This window comes from Struthio camelus, chromosome 19, assembly GCF_040807025.1.
Source record: "Struthio camelus isolate bStrCam1 chromosome 19, bStrCam1.hap1, whole genome shotgun sequence".
NCBI lineage: Eukaryota > Metazoa > Chordata > Aves > Struthioniformes > Struthionidae > Struthio > Struthio camelus.
The window spans coordinates 10579971-10601242 of record NC_090960.1 but is presented as its reverse complement, the minus strand read 5'-3'; the positions used below and the strand labels follow the sequence as shown (position 1 = coordinate 10601242).

The 21272-nt window shown below is 36.4% G+C and overlaps 1 protein-coding gene across 3 annotated transcripts in view; it reads right to left on the bottom strand.

Moving 5' to 3' along the window:
• The window catches only part of B3GNTL1 (UDP-GlcNAc:betaGal beta-1,3-N-acetylglucosaminyltransferase like 1), a 137517-nt gene that overhangs the window by 97501 nt on the left and 18744 nt on the right, over positions 1–21272 (bottom strand). For 2 of the 3 annotated variants that reach the window (XM_068913435.1, XM_068913434.1), the window contains exons 5-6: positions 17801–17866; positions 1334–1429 (exon numbers count right to left, since the gene is read on the bottom strand). In XM_068913435.1, the coding sequence (XP_068769536.1) occupies positions 1334–1429; positions 17801–17866 (162 nt within the window). The remainder of the gene's footprint in view (positions 1–1333; positions 1430–17800; positions 17867–21272) is intronic. The other variant, XM_068913436.1, reaches the window with a different exon arrangement.

The following is a 21272-nucleotide window of genomic DNA, read 5'->3' as shown; positions in this document are numbered from 1 at the left end:
ATCTACATCCTACTATCAGAAGCACTATATCTTATAGTCTCTTGAAGAAAACTGAAAGCCCCATCTTAAAATTAGTTATCTTTTTGCATCCACCCCCTTACCGACCAGACCTTAAATAATCTCAAAGTTATGACATTTCTTTTAATTTTCACCTTAATTCATTAAAGGCTCCATCCAGTGGCCACGTGAAGATAAACGAAGCACTTCAGAAGTTGGAGGACAAAGTTTTACAGCCCCAGGTTTTTCTTTCTCTTTTCTTCAACAACATAGCGATGCGGTATTACTGTGTATCCAGATGTTGAGACACAAATTGACAGGTCTTCAACCTACAAAACTTTGCTAATGCCAAACTGAAAGGCCAACCCAAATATTCCATGGGTAACTGTTTTTCTGTAACTACTTTCACTTGGTAAATTATAGGAAACCATAGTGCCACTGCTGATTTTAAAAGAAGGTCTGTGCTTTTTGGGTTACAATTACCATATCAGAGCCTGAAAGTAAGTCTTTGGGGGGTTAGGGTAATGGAGAACACAATGTAGTTTTTATAATGAAGTCTAAAAACAAGGGTATATTAATCTTCTCAACCACTTAAATCCAGGAAAATCAAAAGCAAATGTCTTCCTGCCATAGCACCCACAAACACTAACCCCAAGTACTTGCATCTTAATGCGTGCTGGGTTGTCTTCTGTTAACCACGCATTAGATTTCTTATAATACTAAGTTAGCATACACATTCTTCCACAAGCTGGACTGATCTCTTCCACAGTTTAACTTGTTTTTGCCAAAGTCTCTTTTAGTTCAGCATTGGCTGCCTGCCTAATGAAACAACCTTTCGTTATGCCAAAACTGTCATCTTCAGTTGCACAAGATGCATCTTACTCAAAATCATGAATAACGAGCCCTGTTTAATCCTTGAAGAACTGCTATTTTAAAATGATTTGTAGCAAGACTTAACCAGATACAGGAGCAGTCGGTGCCTAACCTTCTGGAAAGAAAATTCCTTCTCAAGAAAGCCTATTTTCCTTGTGTATTTAAATACATCTTTTAAAAGAAAATCCTCATCTAATTATTAGAACATGAAAGTATATGCATTTAACCACAGACAGCAGAGGAAAAAAAATAAGGCTCACTGTGAAGCTAAACTCAAAAGCTTCAACCTCTCCCAGTGTGAGGTCATCCTTACATTACCATCACGTGCATTGCAAACTTCTCTCATACTGAAAAGACTAACTTTACAAAATATGTATCTGATAACTTTGGTAAATAATCAAGTATCGTTAATGAAAAGTGTAACTTTGTGCCACAATTTCAGTCACAGCTGAAACAAGAATACCTGTGTAAGAAGTTGTTCTTCAGTCAGATTATTGATCCAACGAGTATACCGTTCAGTAGACTCCAATGGCTCTCTTCTGACTTGGCAACCAATAATCTAAAGCAAAATAAGATAAATCACAGACTGCAAAGTGCTGTATAATCAACCACACAGCAGCAAAATAGGAACACCATTAGTAAGCATCCAAAGCATAGGAAGCTCAAGAACTAAAAATTATCCATACATTCTTTATTAAGCCCCTTCTGTGTTCATAACATGATACGTCACAGTCACTCTGCTCAAACATAGGAGCGTTACAGACATTCAAAGGTCCCTAGAAAACTTAACAGAGACAAGAGTCTTTTCCATTGCATCAGTCTTCAGAATGTTTGAACCATATTGGTTGAAGTTTTACAGAAAAAGTCATCCAGAGGCAGACATCTAGAACGCAAAATTTCAATCAGTATAGCATGAGTTTAGCAAAAGAAAAGCAGAACTTCGATAACACTAGATAATCTTACCAACAGTGCTGCTTGCCTGTCTATCATCATGCTACTTATGATTCATATAAAATAACAATGAAAAAGTATTCTAACTTGTCATCTTAAATACATATGGTAGAATTATCTAGAAAGTCCATTTTGATAATAACCATTACACTATATAAAATACTATAGTCTCATTAAAGTAACATTTTCTTCGCTATTACTGTTCCATAGTTCTATAGTTAAATACGGATTTTAATATTCTGAACATCTATAATCATAATAAACAGCTTCCAATACACAGACACATCGAATAGTAGAGACATTTATTATTTGTAAATACATAGATGCATATTCATGCCATTTCACATGAACATTAAACTGTCCACTCTACAAATTTGTGGTCTGACAAAGAAGAAACCAAGAGAATCTGGAAGTTATATGGACCCCTAGGAGCAGTTTGACTATACAGATCTCTACTGCTTGCACCCGAAACGTTCAGGGCACTATATGAATGAATTATATATGCAAAGTAGCCTGATAAGGTTTATACCAACTACTGCACTACTGACATGCTGTAACTATCAGCCATTTTGCGTCCAGATTTGGACGGGTAGTTGCTGTTGAGGATGCGTTCATCCACTGAGAATTAACACCAAAGCGTAGGTATTAGTATTTCTAAATACTAATTTGAGATGATAAAGTTCTGTTTAAGGACGGTGTAGAAAACTTGCTTGTTTTTTTCTGGCCCAAGCATCCACAAGGAATGTCAGTGTATACACTGAGCACTACCAAGTTTAGATCTTCCAAGTACCTCTATTTACAGAGCTTTAAACCCTTCACAGATGTAAGCTGTCAGGCTAGAGTTCTGCACGTCCAGTTATGAATACTTGTGATTAGGCAACAAAAATACCACCAAGAGACTTATCTAGCCAATCAACAGAAACAAACAAACAAACAAAAAACAACCAACCAAACCAAAAACCTCCCCAAAACCTTACAGAAAGACTTAATACAGTTTAGAGTACGGATTAAATACATTCAAAACAACAATCATGAAAAAACCCTCAAGAAATCATGATTGGCTTATCCGACAGGAATAAAATACAATTTCTCCGAACTGTGACTTCTTTTTATTTTATTTTTTTAAAAAAAAAAAAAAACTCAATGACAACTATGAATTACTATGGACAACTTCAAACCTTGTCTTAGATTTCTCCTGAATCACAATTAAAGAAATAATTCTGAGACACTGTCATAATATTAATCCAAAATTCTTTTAAATCCAGTATCAATTAGAAGTGTTAACAAATGTATTTTTAGGACTGGCAATCCACAGATATAAAAACTTCACAGTAGTTGATCTAAGGGACATATGCTGTTTTCTATAAGGAGGATTTTTACTTAAGAGGAGGAGAACTATTTACAGAACTCTTACTACTATTCATTAACCAAGACACATCCTCTTGCATATCCTGGGATTTTAAAAGTAAGCCTTAGACACTGTATAAGAACTATGTGTGAAAGTCAAGAGAATGGAAAAATTACAAAGTACATGCATTTTTTTTTTGAAAGGCATTCCAAAACTATACGATATGGAAGCTTAGTTTCTCTAGCCAAATAGTCCCAGAGTAAGCTTGACAAACACAAAATCCCAAACAGCATTCACAAAGTAAGAGATAAGCAGGAGAATCTCAGATGTGTTTTCTGAAAACTGGGTTTCCAATTAAAGCCAAGTAAGTAAATGCAGTCATCTCTCCCTATGCAACCCTGAAACTTAAATGAGAGGCAGAGGACAGTTTCATATTTTTATTACGTTCATTTCTACCCAATCCAGCCATTTTCTTAAATGCTGTAGAGGAGTTTTAGCAATTCAAAAAACTGTTGAATTCAGGTGCTCAGCAAAACGACAGTAACTCCCTAAGCTCCAAGAACAACTGGCTCAAATCTCAAGTCCTTATTCTTCCAAGGAAAGTGAAATGGATTTGATCAATTATCTGTACATGCATTCAAGGAGAGGTGAAGGCAGACAGAATAACGGTTATTACCTTGGACCCTGAGAGCTCTTTTCTACATTATACATTACTTTTCGTAATTTCTAGACTTTGACTTAGCTCCTCAGCCAAAATTTCCCCTTCTTTCTATACACCCATGTAGAAAATTCCATAGCTCACTCCACTCTCTTTATCTGAGCGTTGGCTTGTAATGGTGATTCTGTACTTACTGAATGTAGGTCTTAAAACACTTTGAGCCGTTTGGAACTAAAAGCACCACAGCAAGGAAAAATTCCGTTATACTCATCAAATGAACACGTACTTTAGGAATTACTGTTAGCGCAACGGCCTTAGTCTACAACAGAAAAACTAACAGGCTACATTCAATTTCAGTACAACTTGGGAGAGAATCACCAGGAAGCGTAACTTTCCAAAGTCCTTCACCTACTGACATGCGTAATAGCAAGAGAGAGCGAGAGGATAACAATCTAGAGCCTTACATACAAACAAACTATTTAGATAAAACACGAGATTTCACTCAACTAAAAATAAATTTCTCTAGTTAGTATTTTTGTTTTCTATAGCAAAGCTCAACCTAACACTTAGAACAACTGTAAAACATTACAAGACATAAATCTAGAAAAAAACATATAAAAGTAAAAAAAATATATAGCAGAGAAAGTAATAGGGTTTGCCTCTGACCTTCAAGAATCAGATGTTATGGTAACTCAACGTTTCAACAACAAAATGACATTTTTTACCTACCCCAATGCAAACTCAAATGAATCATTAGAGGAACCCTTCTGTGTTGTGACACAAAATCTCTACAGCTTTAGCAGCACTCGAAACACCTAAAGGTTCATGGAATTCAGTGTAAATATGGTTTTACCAGAATTGATGGCAAAGCATTAGAACAACAAGCTATGTCCAGAGCAATGGATTTCACTTCCATGCCTAAACAGGACAAGGTTGATATTTCTTGGTCCTTGAATTTTAAAAACAAGAGTCTGAAAACCTCCAGCCTATGACCATTAATAAAGCTAGAAGCATGTTATAATTATTTAATCTAATATAACCAAACACTAAAAAGGATGAACTGTAAATGCAAAGCTGAGAATTAATGTGAGAACAGATAAGCTGGTTGATGGAAAAATTGGAAGACGATTCAAAATGTAACTAAGAAAAAAAATACTCTCCCACTACAAGACTCCACACACTTACAAACCTTCTCATTTCTCTCCTTCAATATGTGATAGACTCTCTCCTTCATCTTTGGCTATTCTTATTCTTTTTTTAGTGTGACCTACAGAAGGGAACATTATCGATAAATGCTTCAATGAAGCTAATATAAATATGAGATTAAGATTTCACCTTAATTTCTTCTTCCTGACACACTGAATAGGATTGTTATCTAGATAATAAAACATCATAATATATATTTAGCGAACCTGTATTTTCTCATATAGGGAATCAGAGGAAGACAGAACGCGAGAGAGGGAGAGAGACGAATACACTTTAGAACTTCAGGAAATGTCCTCCAAAAGAGTGGCTTTAAGTTTGCTTTTTCTTAAAATTACCTAAACGTGCTATCTATACATACAATAAATATTTTTTTCTTTCCAGCAGGCATTCTGATTATTTCTAAAATCTATCCTTCCACAAGCATACTGAATTGTTGTCTCTCTTTTTTTTTTTTTAATTAAAAGGAATAAAGCATAATTCCTTTCCTTAAAAATAAAAAAGCTGTAGCCTGTGCTCTTAGCAGTCTTTCATAAGACTTCCAAGGATATACTAAACCTTTGGGAAGGACACAAAAACAAGCATCTCTCTCCTGCAGAAGACAGTATTGTAAGACATCATTTAATCACGTTCTTCAATTGCAATACCACAACAAAATATACTTAACGATATAAATGCACGCTATTGAGAACAGCTGCTTTTTGATCTTGCAACACAGCAGGAAAATAATTACAAATGCATAACAATATTAGCATTTTGTAAGAAGCGAGATGTTCACACTTCCCTCTACCCTAACATAACAGTGAAATGATTTGCACAGCACACAGACTTGCTGCTTTCTTCTCATTTTCAGAACCAATATCACTCAAGACTGCTTTTAGCAACATCTCAATATCTGTTTTACAGGCATGGATCTTAAAGTTGTTACCACGCAATCAAATTTATACCTGAATCCTCAGCCAAAAAAAAATCCCAAGCCTGTCTGCCCTTTGGCTGTACCATTCCTCTCTCACTGGAAGTCTAGCCCATGACTGGGATTCTTGACACGCGGTGCAAGATAAACACCACCAACACAGCATAACTCTGCCTGAGCCTTTGATACAACTCCTGTAAAGCATTGCTCATTTAACCAGATTCTTTCACCCAGTCAAAATCAGAATTACAGCACAGTTTCCTTTAGTTCCTCAGTGTAAGGTGGGGCTTCCCATTTCCTCCATGTCTCACAGAGCTCTTTTATATTCACCTCACGGAGCATTTCCTTATTTGTGGCTTCTTTCTTAAGTTTTAAAATACCTTTGATGAAATTCCTTCTGGCCTGTTTCACATCCATTCCGACTTCCAGAAAGTAAAAGAAACTCTCCATATTACAAACATTCTTTCAATTTTTTTCATACCTGTTTCCATGCCAAAATTGAGTTCATCCAAGTTTCAACTTTTTGATCTGATTAGGCAAGTTTGCTTTTATTATTACAAGTGCTAGCTATATACTGGCATACACCAAGATTAAACTGCAAAACAAATATATACAACAAATGCAATACATTCCAGATTCCCAGCAGAAACCTGCTGTAGTACAGTATTAATACTACTTGTATATAAAGCAGCAACTGAACTATGAACTTTTCCTGGCTGGTAGCAAAGGACTATGGCTGTTCATGGGACAAAGGCCCTCTAATCAGAAGAGAAAACCATGAGAATCCTTTCTGCTACTGCACCAAATGAGGTAATTCATTTTCTAAACAGACAACCACTTTGTAAATTGTGTACTTAAATGCAACTTACAACTTAATTATTTAGCTACTTAATTATAATGACGACTGAAGAAATAAAAAATAATAGATGGTAGCAGGAGACAATGATAGGTAAGAAACACTAATACCACAGAACAAGATTACTATTTTATCTTAACTATCAACAAATGCATACTCTGAAAAGCCACACCCGAAAATTTTTGACATGCAAACAGCTTCAAATGAGCTGAGTTTTAGGGAGTGGCTAAATATAAGCATCTAGCATGCACGGTCCTGCCTGGCCTCCAGCTACAACTGTAGAAGGACCAGTCCTCTAGTCATATCTGCCAGTCCTGTCCAGATGGTGTCAGATACCTTAAGGTGTCAAAATGGCATTGTATGCCTATGTTTAGGCACCTGAATCTCTCTCTCCTCTCATAACCCTGAAGCTTCATATGATTTATTTGGTTTTCATTTATATAATATTTTAAATATTATTTGGTTGTAAAAACTTTTATAGAAAGTTTTTGGTTTGTTCTTGTGTATGTATATTTGTCTAAAAGATCAGCAAAGTTTTACATGTTGGTGCTGTACTTCCAAAGGGCAGATGAAAAACCAAACACTGGCTGTTATGACTATGGATCAGCAACATCCCAAGTACGTTTTATTGAAATTGCCAAGTAGAAGTTTACTGCAAAAAGAAAAATTAATTGATAGAGAACGCCTAGGATTTCTTTTCAAGAAGCAGAGTTTGTAACATACTACTTTTTAATTGCCCATGTTTACTTTCACTACATTAAAAAACAAAACAAAAACCAAAACCAAAAAACAACCAAGGAAGTGTGGATTTGTTTTTGTGAATTCATATAAAAAACAAACAGTCAAGGAGTTGTAATCAGAATGTGCACAGTAAAGCATCAAACCACAATTATATTTTAAAAGAACGTCGTCATGCATAAGAAATCATGAAGTAGGAACACAACATTGCTGGAAAAACTGAGTAAGCATCACCAAAGAGATACTACTGCAAGTCTAAATAGGGAAGCATGAGACTTTAAATCACATTAAATTATCACAGAATGCAAATTAAATGAGTTTCAGAAGTACTTTCTGAAGCTAAAACAAAAATGAGTAAGCCCTATTATTTTGATAACCAGCTTAGGTATGAAATAAGTAACAGGCCTGAGAAGCCCTCATTCAGAATCTGCCATCCTAGGATAAACAGTCTAAGGGTACAACCTCTGTATTAAAAATTAGTGCACATGCCATCTCAAGTTGATGCAAATTAAGTAAACTCATTGTCTCTTGGCAAGATGCTTGCACAACCACTCCTTTGCATGAAGCTTAAGAACATTCAGAAAGAGCAATATGTCAGCACAGTTTCAGTTCTAAAACTGGAAACTGATTTCTCTTGTGCCTGTAGCTTCGCAAAATATGTTTGGGCTAATAATAGCTATCATCATGCCAAAACAACTAGCACATGAGGAGGACGGAACTTCATTTTCAAATATTTGCACACTTTTAAAAACAAAATACATTGATATTCATGAGTGTCTGGTTGTTACATAGATTTTCAAAACTGCATTAGCAGAGCAATCATTTGATGGGATTACTGGCATGTGGAAGTCATATTAAACACAAATTTAATTACAAAGTGGTGCAAGTTGGGATGTTTCTCATTTGGGATATTTGATTAAACATGGAATAGACTTAAACTGACATTGTGACTTCGAAAATCCCCTGCGGTTTTTCAGAAACACCAAATTAAAAAGAATCTTAAAGGAAGCTGCCTAGCAAAAAGCAAAGATATAGCTGAGTTCCAGCATATCTAGGTGATTTACATGAAAAGGCCTAATTGACAAAAACCATTAGAAGGATGATATTCTCTTTGTCAATGAAGGAATTATCATATTCTTCAGTATATAAAAAGAAAAGGAATCATACTCCACTCTATCATCACTTCAGAGCAAAACCTTTACACAGCTACCCTCCACACCAAACGCAGACTACTGATATATTACAGATAATCTTACAAAACCTCTAGCAACAATTTGCTGAAGTCATACACACATATATATTTAGAAGTATTTCTAGTGGATGGCCCTTAATTTAGGGCCACATTTTCCATAGGCTGGTGAAAATAGCTAGAGATACACCAATTGTTCATGGTGTGCAGTGTACTGGAACTGAGTATGTAGTATTAAAGTTCTAACGATGACAGTACTTGCCTGAAAACGTTTATCAGGAGACTTTTTTTTTTCTTCTAGATCACAAATAAATAGGTTTTGGACCATTGACAACTGTGGGTAATCACTTCGAGCATATAATCTCTAACATCCTCCCCTCTGTCCTCTCCAAAGATGGACCAGTGCCTCCTCCGATCTATGCAACCCACTTACCGGAGCAAATTCTTACTAATAGGATTAAGCAAACAAATTTGACCTCCTCTATTCGCCTATCCTCCAAGTCATGCCTGTATCCAATCCGTTTCTCTTCAATAGCTATTATATGAATTAATACGTACATTAAGGTTTAACTCTATAAGCACGGCTCGCCAGGACATGTCTGGGCAACACACACTGATCTGTCTCAAATGTGCTGAGTACAGCAGAAAGAAGGACATCTAATGCAAATTAACTAAGGAGAAACAAAGATTACCTAAGATCTACATTATGAAGATTTTAATCAAGCTCACGTCCAAAACAAAAAACATTTATCAAATAGAAATGTGCTAACCTATATGCAACAACTAGAAGGTGAAACAATACAAGGGAGACTGGTAATACCTGGACTTCCACGGAAAACATACTGAGTAAGAGATTATCAACAACTGGAATTTAAATGGCAGGACTTTTCTATCACACTCAACTGCCAGGTAGCATTTCAATGTTACGTAATCATGTTCAATGACAGTTGAGCAAAGCTTCACATCTTTTAACACCTGTAGAATTGCATACAAAATACTGCTTACCTATTTTTGTTGTCTAGACTAAACCACTGTCTAACTTTAAGAAGAGAAAAAGCAGTAATCTCTCAGGAATAAAGGCCCAGCCTAGACAGCACTCTTGTTGGACACCTCTTTAAATCAGTGCAGATGAGGAAGGGCAAAGCCTCTGCAGATACAAATCTGCATCTTCTGGTTCCTAACTGAAATCCTTGTCCACTGCATCACACTACTTCAGTTAAACAAGACCTGGCCTAAAGCTCTTGAGAGTAAGCCTCTATGGTCTTTTATAGGCAGACATAAGATCACACTCTGCCCATGTTCCAAGCTTCACAGCTCCTGGTCAGCTGCTGTGACAGCAGATACAAGCCCTAGTTCATACCTACTGCTGTAAGGCTGGAAATAGTACTCGGGGTTCAGCACTGCTCTAAGCATAGCTATACAGTTCTCAGCTGGAGCTGAAGCTCCTGTCTGCAACACCCAACCTCCCCCCTAGCCAAAGATATACACCTAATATAGCATATATTTTTTCACTGTATCATGTCATACTGTGGTCCAAATATAGTGAATAGTTTATCAACACATTTAGACTTCAGGGCACTGATGCTTCTTAATAAGCTTACTTAAGACTCGTAACTCCACTAAAACGGTGGAGCAGCCAATAAACTGTTCCTTTACATGTTTCCGGTTAGAAAAAAAAAAAGCAGCAGGTGTGATTATATGAAAATTCATAGTTTTAAAGCTTTTTGATTCCAGTTAGCACTGGGTAACAAAAGACTATTTTAAGAACAAGTCACAGGTATAGGAAACGCACATTATCTTAATTTTGTCAGCTCTGGCCACACAAACAAGGCTACCTTGTTAAGAGGATAGTTAGAGTAAATCCACGTCTAAGTGCAATGTAATTACCAGACTACATAATAACCATTTTGACTCCCCAGATAAAGTACACAGACGAGGCACAGGATGCAGTCTGAAAGGTAATCTGTATTTACAGGACTACTCTAACATTAGACTAATAAGAAGATACAGCAAACAAAAGGCTTTAAGATCTTTCAGGGGTGACCAAACTTGCTTGGTATGTGGAACGCAATCACTACGCATTGAGGACTGCCAATATTCCAAAACTGCTACTGTCGACTGCCAATGCATAGGTGGCCTCCCTCCCTCTTCATTTTTCTTCCCATTTTTGTTCTCTTTCCATACTCCCTTTCATCACGAAGCAGCTTGGCCTGGCACAAGGCAGATAAAATAATCTCCTGCTTTTATTCCAAACTTGTGATAATAAACAGGAACAAAAAACTCCATTAATTTGATATGTCACAGCTGCTCAGTAAAAGGCCACACTGAGAAATTTCTGCTGTACAAGCCAGTGTTCCAGCGAGGGATGCTGCATTTGAAGTTTATCGCAATAGTTTCTAAACGTGTGAACGCACACCTGAAAGGAGAGGGAAATACACTTCTCTGGCAGCTTTTGCCACTCGTTCAGAACACAGCAGCTTAATTAGTCAGCAAAACAGGTCACTTAGAACATATTATTTACATACAGTGCTCTTTGTATACAAAAGAATCAGTGCAGACTCCAATTTAAAGAACCACTCTAATATACAAGACGGCAAATGGAAACTGGTCCAGACTACCTAAAAGTACCTCCCTTCCTCCAATGGCAAGAGCTAGATCTAAAATATGGAACTCCCTGACAGATGATATAAGAATGTCTATTAATCTTTTTGCATTCAGAACAAAACAAAGCTCAGTATTTTTTAAGCCTTTCCCACAATACTGTTCTCATGGACTAACTCATATTAAATAGGCTGTCTCTTGCTGATATAAAAATAGTTGAAACATCATCATCCTTTTGGTATTTTGGAAAGGAATCAGATCTTACTATCATGACAGCCATATAAATAATCAGAATGCTGATCATAAAAGTTCTGTGTCATGCTAATATCTACTTCATATACCATTAAAACTTTTGATATTAATTACACCTGCAAGAGAGGACCTACTCAATTTATTCTATATTCTTTCTATTGCTACTTAAAAACCTTTACTTGCAGTTTCAAATACTGCTTCAAATGAGAAAGGTGGAAGCTAAAAGAACTGACATAAGCAATGGAATCGCATCATTTTAGTCACAAAAGAGAAAGTGAAATGGTTGCTCCTGCAGCAAAAAAAATTCAAGCAAGACACCTGTAACTAGATGTACAATGCTAAAAAAAAAAAAAACAAAAGGTAAGGAACATGAGGGAGAAGAAAAACTTTTTCTATATCTTTCTAGCATGTAATAGAAATGTGCAACAGGTCCAGGCAAGCAGAATGTCACAGGGTAAAGCAATAATAGGAAAGCTTACCTTTTACAATATAACTTTCAATATCACAAAATCTATATGTTAGAGTGGGCTCAGACTAAATTAAAAAAAAAAAAATATATATATATATAGCTTCATTCCTAAAGTTATTTGTGAGCTTCCCCATGGATGGGGTGGTGGTTGTGGTGGTACAGGGCAGGGAAGACAAGGCTATGGCCTAAAGTCATGCCTTAAAGAAAGAATTAAGCTCAGCTATCTCATTCATTTGTGCGATTCATTTGTTGATTGCACAGTATTTGTTTATAGCTTTCCCAGAAGTAGATGAACAGGTCTGTGAACTAGTAGTGTGTCACGCATTGTTCCAGTTCACTCAATACTACTTTAAGGTCACATGACCTGTCAAAAATATGTATAAGTACAATTTATTCAGTCGGTTAACACACTCAGATAATGAAATAATAATGGGTTAAAATGGCCTTAGGTATCACAACTCTTGACCTCAGTCCAAGCTATAGCGTAAGCCAACAATTTGCTTTAAAGATGCAAAACAGTTAGAAATTCTCACTGAAGAAATGAAAACGGTAATATACCATGTTCTACCGCATGTCTCAGTATCCTAGCACATTTGAGAAAGAGGCTAGTAATTTTACAACAAAAAGAAAGGTGTTCTCTCTTACATTGCTAAAGATTCACATCTCTTATTCACTCAGTGAAAATAAAAGGAAATAACGTTCTTTTTACTTCTTTTGCCCAAGTTTTGACTCCAGTCGTGGGGAAGATGTGGAAGACAGCAAGAAAGAGCTTGGTTATTCTTTAAGCAACTCTGCAGAAAGAAAGAATGAGAGCTAAAAATTGGAAGTGACATGCTGTTTATGTGCATAGTCCCATTGTGGGGTCACACAAACACGCAAATTAAAAACTCAAGCGTTTTTAACTGTGGTGGTGGGAAGAGTACGGTAACACCTCACTCTTCGTGGCCAGCAAACAAAATGGTGCAAGTGGGTGGAATACATTCCGGATCATCTTCTTTATCCAAAGTCCAAGAATCATTCAGTATGGCTTTAAGGCACATGTGCTGTTCACTTTCACAATCCACCCACTGTCTCATCTCATTTAAGCACCCTTCTTTTCTCCTTCCAGTATCTATCTATATTAACATTCATACTGTGGTGGACTCCAAGTAGTATGTCCTTTTCCCATCTTCATCAATTACTTGAAAAAGATCCTGAAATCCTTAGAAAAAAAGTGGAAAAGTACTCTGCTGAGTGCCACACCATTCTTGGAGGCCTTCATAACAGCCCAGTGGCTCAGCAAAGTGTGACCTGGTACTTAAGCATTTCAGGGATGAAGCACTTCTCAGAGAAGCTTTCTAGTGCTGCTTGAGCTCTCAAGGAGTGTACCCAAACCACATCCAATGATTTCACCTGAGCACGTCCACAGCAGGTCCTGTTGCAAGTACTCCTCAACGAAACAACCTGGAAACAGATACAGCTAACAACCTTATCTGTCCTTGAAACAAAAAGCCCTAGGAGTTCCTAAAGAGCGGTACTCTGCCCCGATAACAGAATAAACGTGGCATGTAGGTGTGAAAGGCTGCATCATCCCTACATACGCATATACACATATAGACATATACATTTATATTATTTATATAAATTTATTTTTATATACGTGTGGCTAAATAAACGTGGCATGTAGGTGTGAAAGGCTGCATCATCCCTACATACGCATATACACATATAGACATATACATTTATATTATTTATATAAATTTATTTATATATACGTGTGGCTTTGGAAAAAGATACTGGAAGGGAAGATTTTCTGGGCTACCCAAAACTCAGAAGTCTTTTTCAATAGGACACTAGTACATATAAAATGTTGGACATTGTCCAGGAGAACCCAAGTATGAGTAAGATAAGATATTAAGGCCTGAATTTTTCAGAATTAAGGGAAATGTGATCTTGGCTATTCCAACTCATGAGCTGCCATGACTTGCAGTAGGTAAATAATCAGCATCCTGGCAGATCCTCGATAGGCAGATGAATTGGATATATGTTGCTTCTAGGTATAAAAAAAAAAAAAAAACAACAGAACAAGAAGCAAGCTGAAGGCAAACTTGTACCTTGTACGCCGTGCAACTGCATACCCCTAATCAATTAGTGTCAAGGGGTTGGTAGCTATATTATCAACAGATAGAATATCCCTAAGGCTTCAAATTGCTAAAAGTAAACATTTCTACTGAACCAGCAGAGCTTAACAATTTGTAGTATGAAAATATGAAGTCTCAAAAACTTGGGTCCTCTGAGACTGTCCTATTTTTAGGATCCTTGTCAACAGGACTTGGGCATAATGCAATATGTTCACCAGGGGACAGCATGACAGTGGCTCTAGGGCTGTACTCAGTAAAACTGTCGTGTATTGTCACACTGTCATTGTTGTATTGAGTAATTTGTCTTTTCAGATCCCAAATCCTCCACTATAAACGTTACAGACAACAGGACAGACCCATCCTTCAAGATTTTCTTAAAAATTCTTTAAGATAAGAATAGCTTAAGAGAGTAGAGAAGAATTTGTTCTTGCTCTTGAAAAGCACGACGAAGTAGCCCATGATAGAGGAAAAGGGACCAATAAAGCTAAAGGCTGCAGCAGTAAATTACCCCAATCAAATTCCACTACCTGAACGCGAGAGGAAGCCTATCGCCTTTTCAAAAATAGACACACTACTTTCTTTGAAGAACAACTGGCACCAAAAGCTGTATCATTCCAAAGGTACTCGATACCTTTGATGCTACTGTTTAGTAGTTGGGCTTCAAGTCAGGGTAAGGGAGCCTGCGTTTAAGAACAACATCAAAGAGGAACAGGGACAACTTAGGCTCCGGGAGACTTCTCTTAGTGGAGAAAGTTGGAGATGTTTCTAACCTGAGATCTGTAATAGTAATGATAGCAGACTGAAACCTCCAATATTAGAGTTCAATGGGAATACTAGTCTCCAAATTGTGCTCTCAGTAGCAATTGGCATCGCTAGGACTAGGAACAGAGATTCTTTAAGTACACTGAGGCTACCGTAAGTCAAAATCAAACTTCAAATCCAGGTCAGGAGGAGTTGCAAAACAGTGGAAAGTTTAAGTCCGCAAATTAGAATTTCAGGAACAAGAACAAAGAAAGCTGACTGCTTCACAGGCATTTCTCCAGCTTCTGCTTTTTCTTCACCTACTCTGGCTGATCATACTGCCCAAAGTCAGCATCAGGACTTCGATTACCTAACTAAAACTTACTCAAACCTTTACAGCTGTCTTCTGAGACCAGAAAGTTGAAGGGCACGATCATTCCGAAGACAGGAGAGAAATCATTCTCTTAAGAACATCAGTTCACCCTAACATTGGTCACTAGATTTGTGGCCAGGTGGTCATCTTTTCTTTTCTCAAAGTAACTGAAGTTGTGTCAGAACTATTGAGGCTCTCTGAACTGGAACAGAGCTGATGTAGTTGTTCATAAGGAATAGCTGGAATTGTTCCCATTTCTCCTTTCAAGCCTTCAAATTAAAGTTCCGGAAAATACCATATTTTCCCAGAAGGCACAAACAAGCATCGCAAACGTTTTCTTAATCTCTTAGGTTCTCAAGAACATGCAGAAGGACAATCCTTGTATTTTAAGCCAAGAACAAAAAAAAAAAAAATCTTCCAAATATGAATAGACTACTTCACGCAAAAATAACTACAACAAAATGAAAGAATTAACAGAAAATTAAAATCAATAAAAGTTTAAAGAAAAATTGAGAACGAAGGTCATTGACCAAAAAGCTGCAAGAAAACCCTCTGATTCAGTCGAAAGTTGAGAGAAAGTGACAGCATGAGACAGGCTCTTCCCACATGTACTATATCTGTGCCATGTAAGAAGTAAACACAGACCTCTACCATTTTTATTAAGGTTTAAAATCTCAGGGCTCCAGGCTCTGGATAGAACCACACTTTCAGTGAGAGGGTGCATCAAAACAATCAAGGGAGAACCGTGATACCTTTCTCACCATTCATTTCTGGGAATTGTGACTCTTCCGTAAATTGAAGATTTCAGGTACATGTATGGCAGAGAGCTGAAAGGTGGAAACTCTTATTTCCTATGCTAAATCAGACTGACTTTAGCTAGTTTTATTTAGTGAAGCACCAAGCCCAAGTTATACTTTGCAAAAAGAGAAGTAGTACCACACTAAAGCAGAATAGTTTAGAGCACGGGAAGAACAAGTTTGTGTTGCTTGGACGACATCATGAAGACTCCCTTTGGTCTATGCAGATACTAATTCTGACTTATTTGATTGCCATTTAATAGTTCATATTGAATGTTGTTAGGCACTATAGTAGAACAGAATATAAACAAAACAGAGGTGAAGTGCTTTCTAAATAGACTAGAAACTGTTTAGCTGCAATTAGTCTAACTAAAAACAAACTTAATATACAGATATAGAAGTCAAAAAAGCAAGAAACTTGATAGCTCTTAACACTAGTTTCCATCAAATAAGTTTACTGGATAAACTTGCCTCTCTGGTTTTTTGGCATTGTATTATGAAATTACATTAACTGATTCATTTCAGATCAAAAACAACTTTCCATATACCACTTTATTGCATTCCTAGCATGAACTTTGTTAACTGCTACTCAGCTACTACTAAAACCATAATCTCATAAATTATACTGTAAGGAATATCGTATTTCATGTGAGAACTAATACAGGTGTAGCGATGAGCAGATCCCACCACTAAACAGCAGGTTGTTTGGCAGACATTCCTCAGCTGAAACAACTGCAATAATCTCTATTTTGGAGTACGTGTGTTTGGGAGAAAAAGTTCAAAAGGTGTTCAACTCCCAGAGAGCGATAATCTTAAAACTGTCCCCGATCTCCTGCAGGAAATACCTTTTAACAGATAAAGTCAATTGACCTTTCATTGCCAGAAACCTCTTGCATATTGCCTTCATATCACTGACGTTTTCTCTTGGGAAGTTTATTTCCTTAAGACCATTTTTGTAGAATATTGTTGATAGGTATATGAACTTAGTTTTCAAGTTTTTAAAGGAATGTTTGAGCCAATACCACGGACAAATAACATAATTTTTTTAAGAAATTACTCTTGTTTATCTTCAGGTTAGAAGAACAGATACACAACTAAACTCTCTTCAAAGGATGGTGGCCCTAACCATAGAAATTCATTTAACATCAAAATCATATGGTTCATAAAACAATTACCTCACAAAACATTTTTGATAAGTTATTTCACGAGAATAGACATCATCATTCTACCTGACAACATTTTCTTTTGCAGTCAGTCATAAGGAGAAACACCAACTTAACTGTAGGTCAGTGTATGAATGAAGACCATCCATGCATTCCTTATTGTTTACAGTTTCTTAAATATAAACCACAGTCAAATCGTAGCTGCAACCAATCCTTAAGTAGCTTTTGCCGTTACCAGAGGCTCTAGGCTCTTTAAAAAAAGACATTCTACTTTAAGTTACATATGCTAGAGAAACCTGTATACTTATTTGAAAAAAAAAAAAAAAAGAGCATCACTGTCAAAATGAGATCTAGTTTACTAAACAGAAAATAAGCAGAAGAAAAGAAGTTTAATCAAAGCTACTACTCAGTGTGAAGTTTTCAAATAAAGGAAAAGATTATACCGGATTTGCTTGGCCTCCACCCGCCCTACTGTGAAATTTTCATATCCTTTTAAAGATGTATCCAGCACTCTGTAAAAGAAAAACACACAAATACACACAAGAAAGAAGTACTCACACTCTTCGGATGCTGAATGGCAGCTTCGTGCTGCAGTCTAACCCGCTGTGGCATCATCACATCATCCTGGAATAAAAAGCACACTGTTACCGAACATAAAAAGGGTCACAGTACAGTACTTGGACACACATTAGAATATGCTGTTAAATTAACATCATTTTCCTGGCTTGCAGTCAAAAATACAAATGGAACAAATATTAAAGCCACTGTGATCATTGCTTGGTTTCTTCCAAATGCATGGAAGTAAACACATTTTAAAAAAATATATAACTTCACGAGAGCCTGTGAGTGAGGGCAGCTAAAAATGAGACTCAGCTTTTTTAAAAAACACTTGTATTTTAATCTGCTACTCTGCTCCACTCTCAAAAGATTAAGATTAAAATACACTGAAAACTATTCCCCCCTAAAGCTTCAGTTTTCAGTTTATATTTAATCTTAATTACAATTAAGGAAGCTTCCTTCTTTAAGGAAGCTTTAGGTGCCTTCTGTAAAAAACAAAAAGTAAGCGTATATATGCATGCAAGTAAAACTAAAGCATGCATACCAATAAAACAGACAGAGGTCATAAAATTCTCTCAAGAAGTTCTTCATTCAAAAGCCTTCTTTTTATGAGCAATCTGGGATATATACTTTCTGGTATATTCCCATTCAAAGGGCACAGCCTTACTTACCAAGCAGATGCACTGTGAACATTTGTGTATATAGACGGATAAATAAAAGTACAGAATAAGGAGACAAGGGTAAAGCAGCCTACAGTACTTGCTAGAGTACAGCAGATTATCAATCATGCTTGATAAAAGCCCACAAATTTAGACTAAAGCTAAAGCTGATTAAATGACCTCGCTGTTCTTCGTCACCCCAGAGTAGAGACAACGAGAGATGAAAGGTTGTATTATTATTGTACGTTACTTTAATCATCAGAATCGTTAGCAGGCATTATAGCTGCCTAAAGGTCTTTTACGTTCTTGAACTTTATTTAACATCAAAGACTTCATTAAAAACCCATACTTCAAAGTTGCCTGGTTTTTTGCAGGTAATATTTGTAGACATGACTACAGAGCCCACCACAAAATCTAGTTCTACTGTTTTTTCACAGTGCAAGTCGATCACAAGTCAGCTAAGAATCACTGGCAATAAGAAAAAGCACAAGACTCAGTTTTCTTATTATTGGAGACATAAAGGTCCAGTTTCTCAATGATTTATGAGCTAGTACTACAGGAAACACGTATTTATCAATAGGAATTACAAGTCCAATGCATCCTGCACACCAGTGATAGAAATACAGACCTCCTACAATAAAATCAAATAGAGGCTATTCCGGAACTCTGCAGCAATCTAATTAGAATTAAGTACAAAAACCAAAGAGGTCACAAAGCTTTAATCCTGCAGTACTCAAAGCATGGTAAAGATAGACAGTCCAACAAGAAACCAATAATGACACTTGCGACTTTACACTTCTAGTGGATTAAACTCAATCCTGTCCAAATTGAAAGTGGCCAAAATTACAGCCTGACAACTGTGCTGCGATCTCAACATATTTCTTATGGACATCTATATATTTTACATTTCTGAAGATAACCACCAACTCTTTAACCACAAATTCTAATAGTAGTATTGGCCATATGTGCAGACAAGGACCTAACTTCTCATGGCTTTGAGTATGGGATTTGTGCATTCTGGAAACATGGAGAAGCGCTCTTTGCTGCCTCGCTGTACCTTGTTTCATGGATAAGGTAAAGCCTTCTGTCTCAAGCTCCATCAATACAACGTGTTTTATGAGCACAAAACCCGATATTCGAGAAAAGAAGTGATAAAAATCGAAGCACAGACACTGTAAGAACAAACATTCAGTGTACAGTCAAATACCCAACTTCAGCTCAAATTTTCTCCCTGATTGTAGCCTCCCAATGTTTCTTTCTATATTCTTTTCCATTTCAGTCCCACACATCTCATCTTTTATGGCAGCAATTCAGTCTTTCTTATATGTCGGTAAAACTAATACAACCTATTTCCTCTCAGAGTATTTACAAATGGTTCCAGCTTATCAGCCAAGCATAATTCAAAGGAGCCCAGAACTCCTACTCTGTATCCACTCTTTTAACAGCTCCTCACACTGAAATCATTCTAAAGAGATCCCTCCTAAAGCCAAATAATAAATATTGAATTTCCAACAACTTTCACATTAAAACTTTCAGTTAAATCAATGGCAACAGAAATACATTACTGCTTAAGCATCTAGCGCTTAGCGAGTTGAATGTCCTTGAGGACGACATTATACTTTTATCAAAAACAGAATGAGAAAGAAAAAAGTTTTGCAAGTAGGTCCAAATACTTAATACCGTTCAAGGTTAAAGATAAAACAATGAAATAATAAAGCTGGTCCTTATCACATGTGAATTTACAAAAATGTAAGGGATATATTGTCAAAAGCACTCTTCTGCATTTAGTATTTAGGGTATATTTTGTAATAAAGATAAGAAATGTTACTGATTTTCAAAGCCAATGGAGTAAAAAAAGCTTCTGATATATCATCCTTTATAATAGGGGGAGAATAAAGCTCTACACACCAAAGTTATTTCAAAAGTATGACAATATTGTTTACTATCTAATCCAGCTTATCAATAAAGGCATGAATTCAGGTACTGTATCAAGCAAATGTTCCAGTAGAACACGTATCCTATCACCCTGATTAAAACAAACACACACACACACACACACACACACACACCCTTCCCCCAAACACAAAGAACACCTTGGAGGAAGAACAGGATATTAAATATATTTAATATATTTAATTATTAAATATAGGTGCAACTGGAAAGACTGTTTGGTAAATCAAAAAGCTATCTGAAAAATAAAACAGAAGCCATTGTTCAGTTAGACTGTTAATTTTATCTCCTGAAGAGCTACAACCATTTTTATTTGTGTGCCAAGCACACAATTGATTTCTTTAAATCTGATTTTCATATGAACTATTGGAGTTATGTTCTAACTGTGCCTTGTTTACTTCCTTTAAGAATTACACAGGATTCTTAGTAGATGTCCTCTTGCTAAATCCCCCCCAAAAAACAAGAGCAAAAAAAGAGACATCCATCAAAAGCAAGGAATTTCAGCGCTTATAACAATGTTGCTATAATCTTCTACAGCATACAACACACATTCTTGCACTAAAAGATTCCAGTGTTTCCAATCCTGCAAAATGGAGATAAATTTAACAAAACTGATACATTCACAAAGATTAAAAATACACATGATTTAAAAAGGTTAAATTAGGGTATAAAACTTTCAGACCTAATTCAAATATCCTATTTTCCAAATAAGTCAATGTTATATTTTCATAGCGAGACAGATTGACAACAAAACGTCAAGTTCCCCCTAACAAAATAATATGTCACTTTCATGCTATTGGCAAAACGAACAAGGCTACAGATTGGAGTCTTAGGCTATCATCAAGACCGTCAGTATTCTGTAT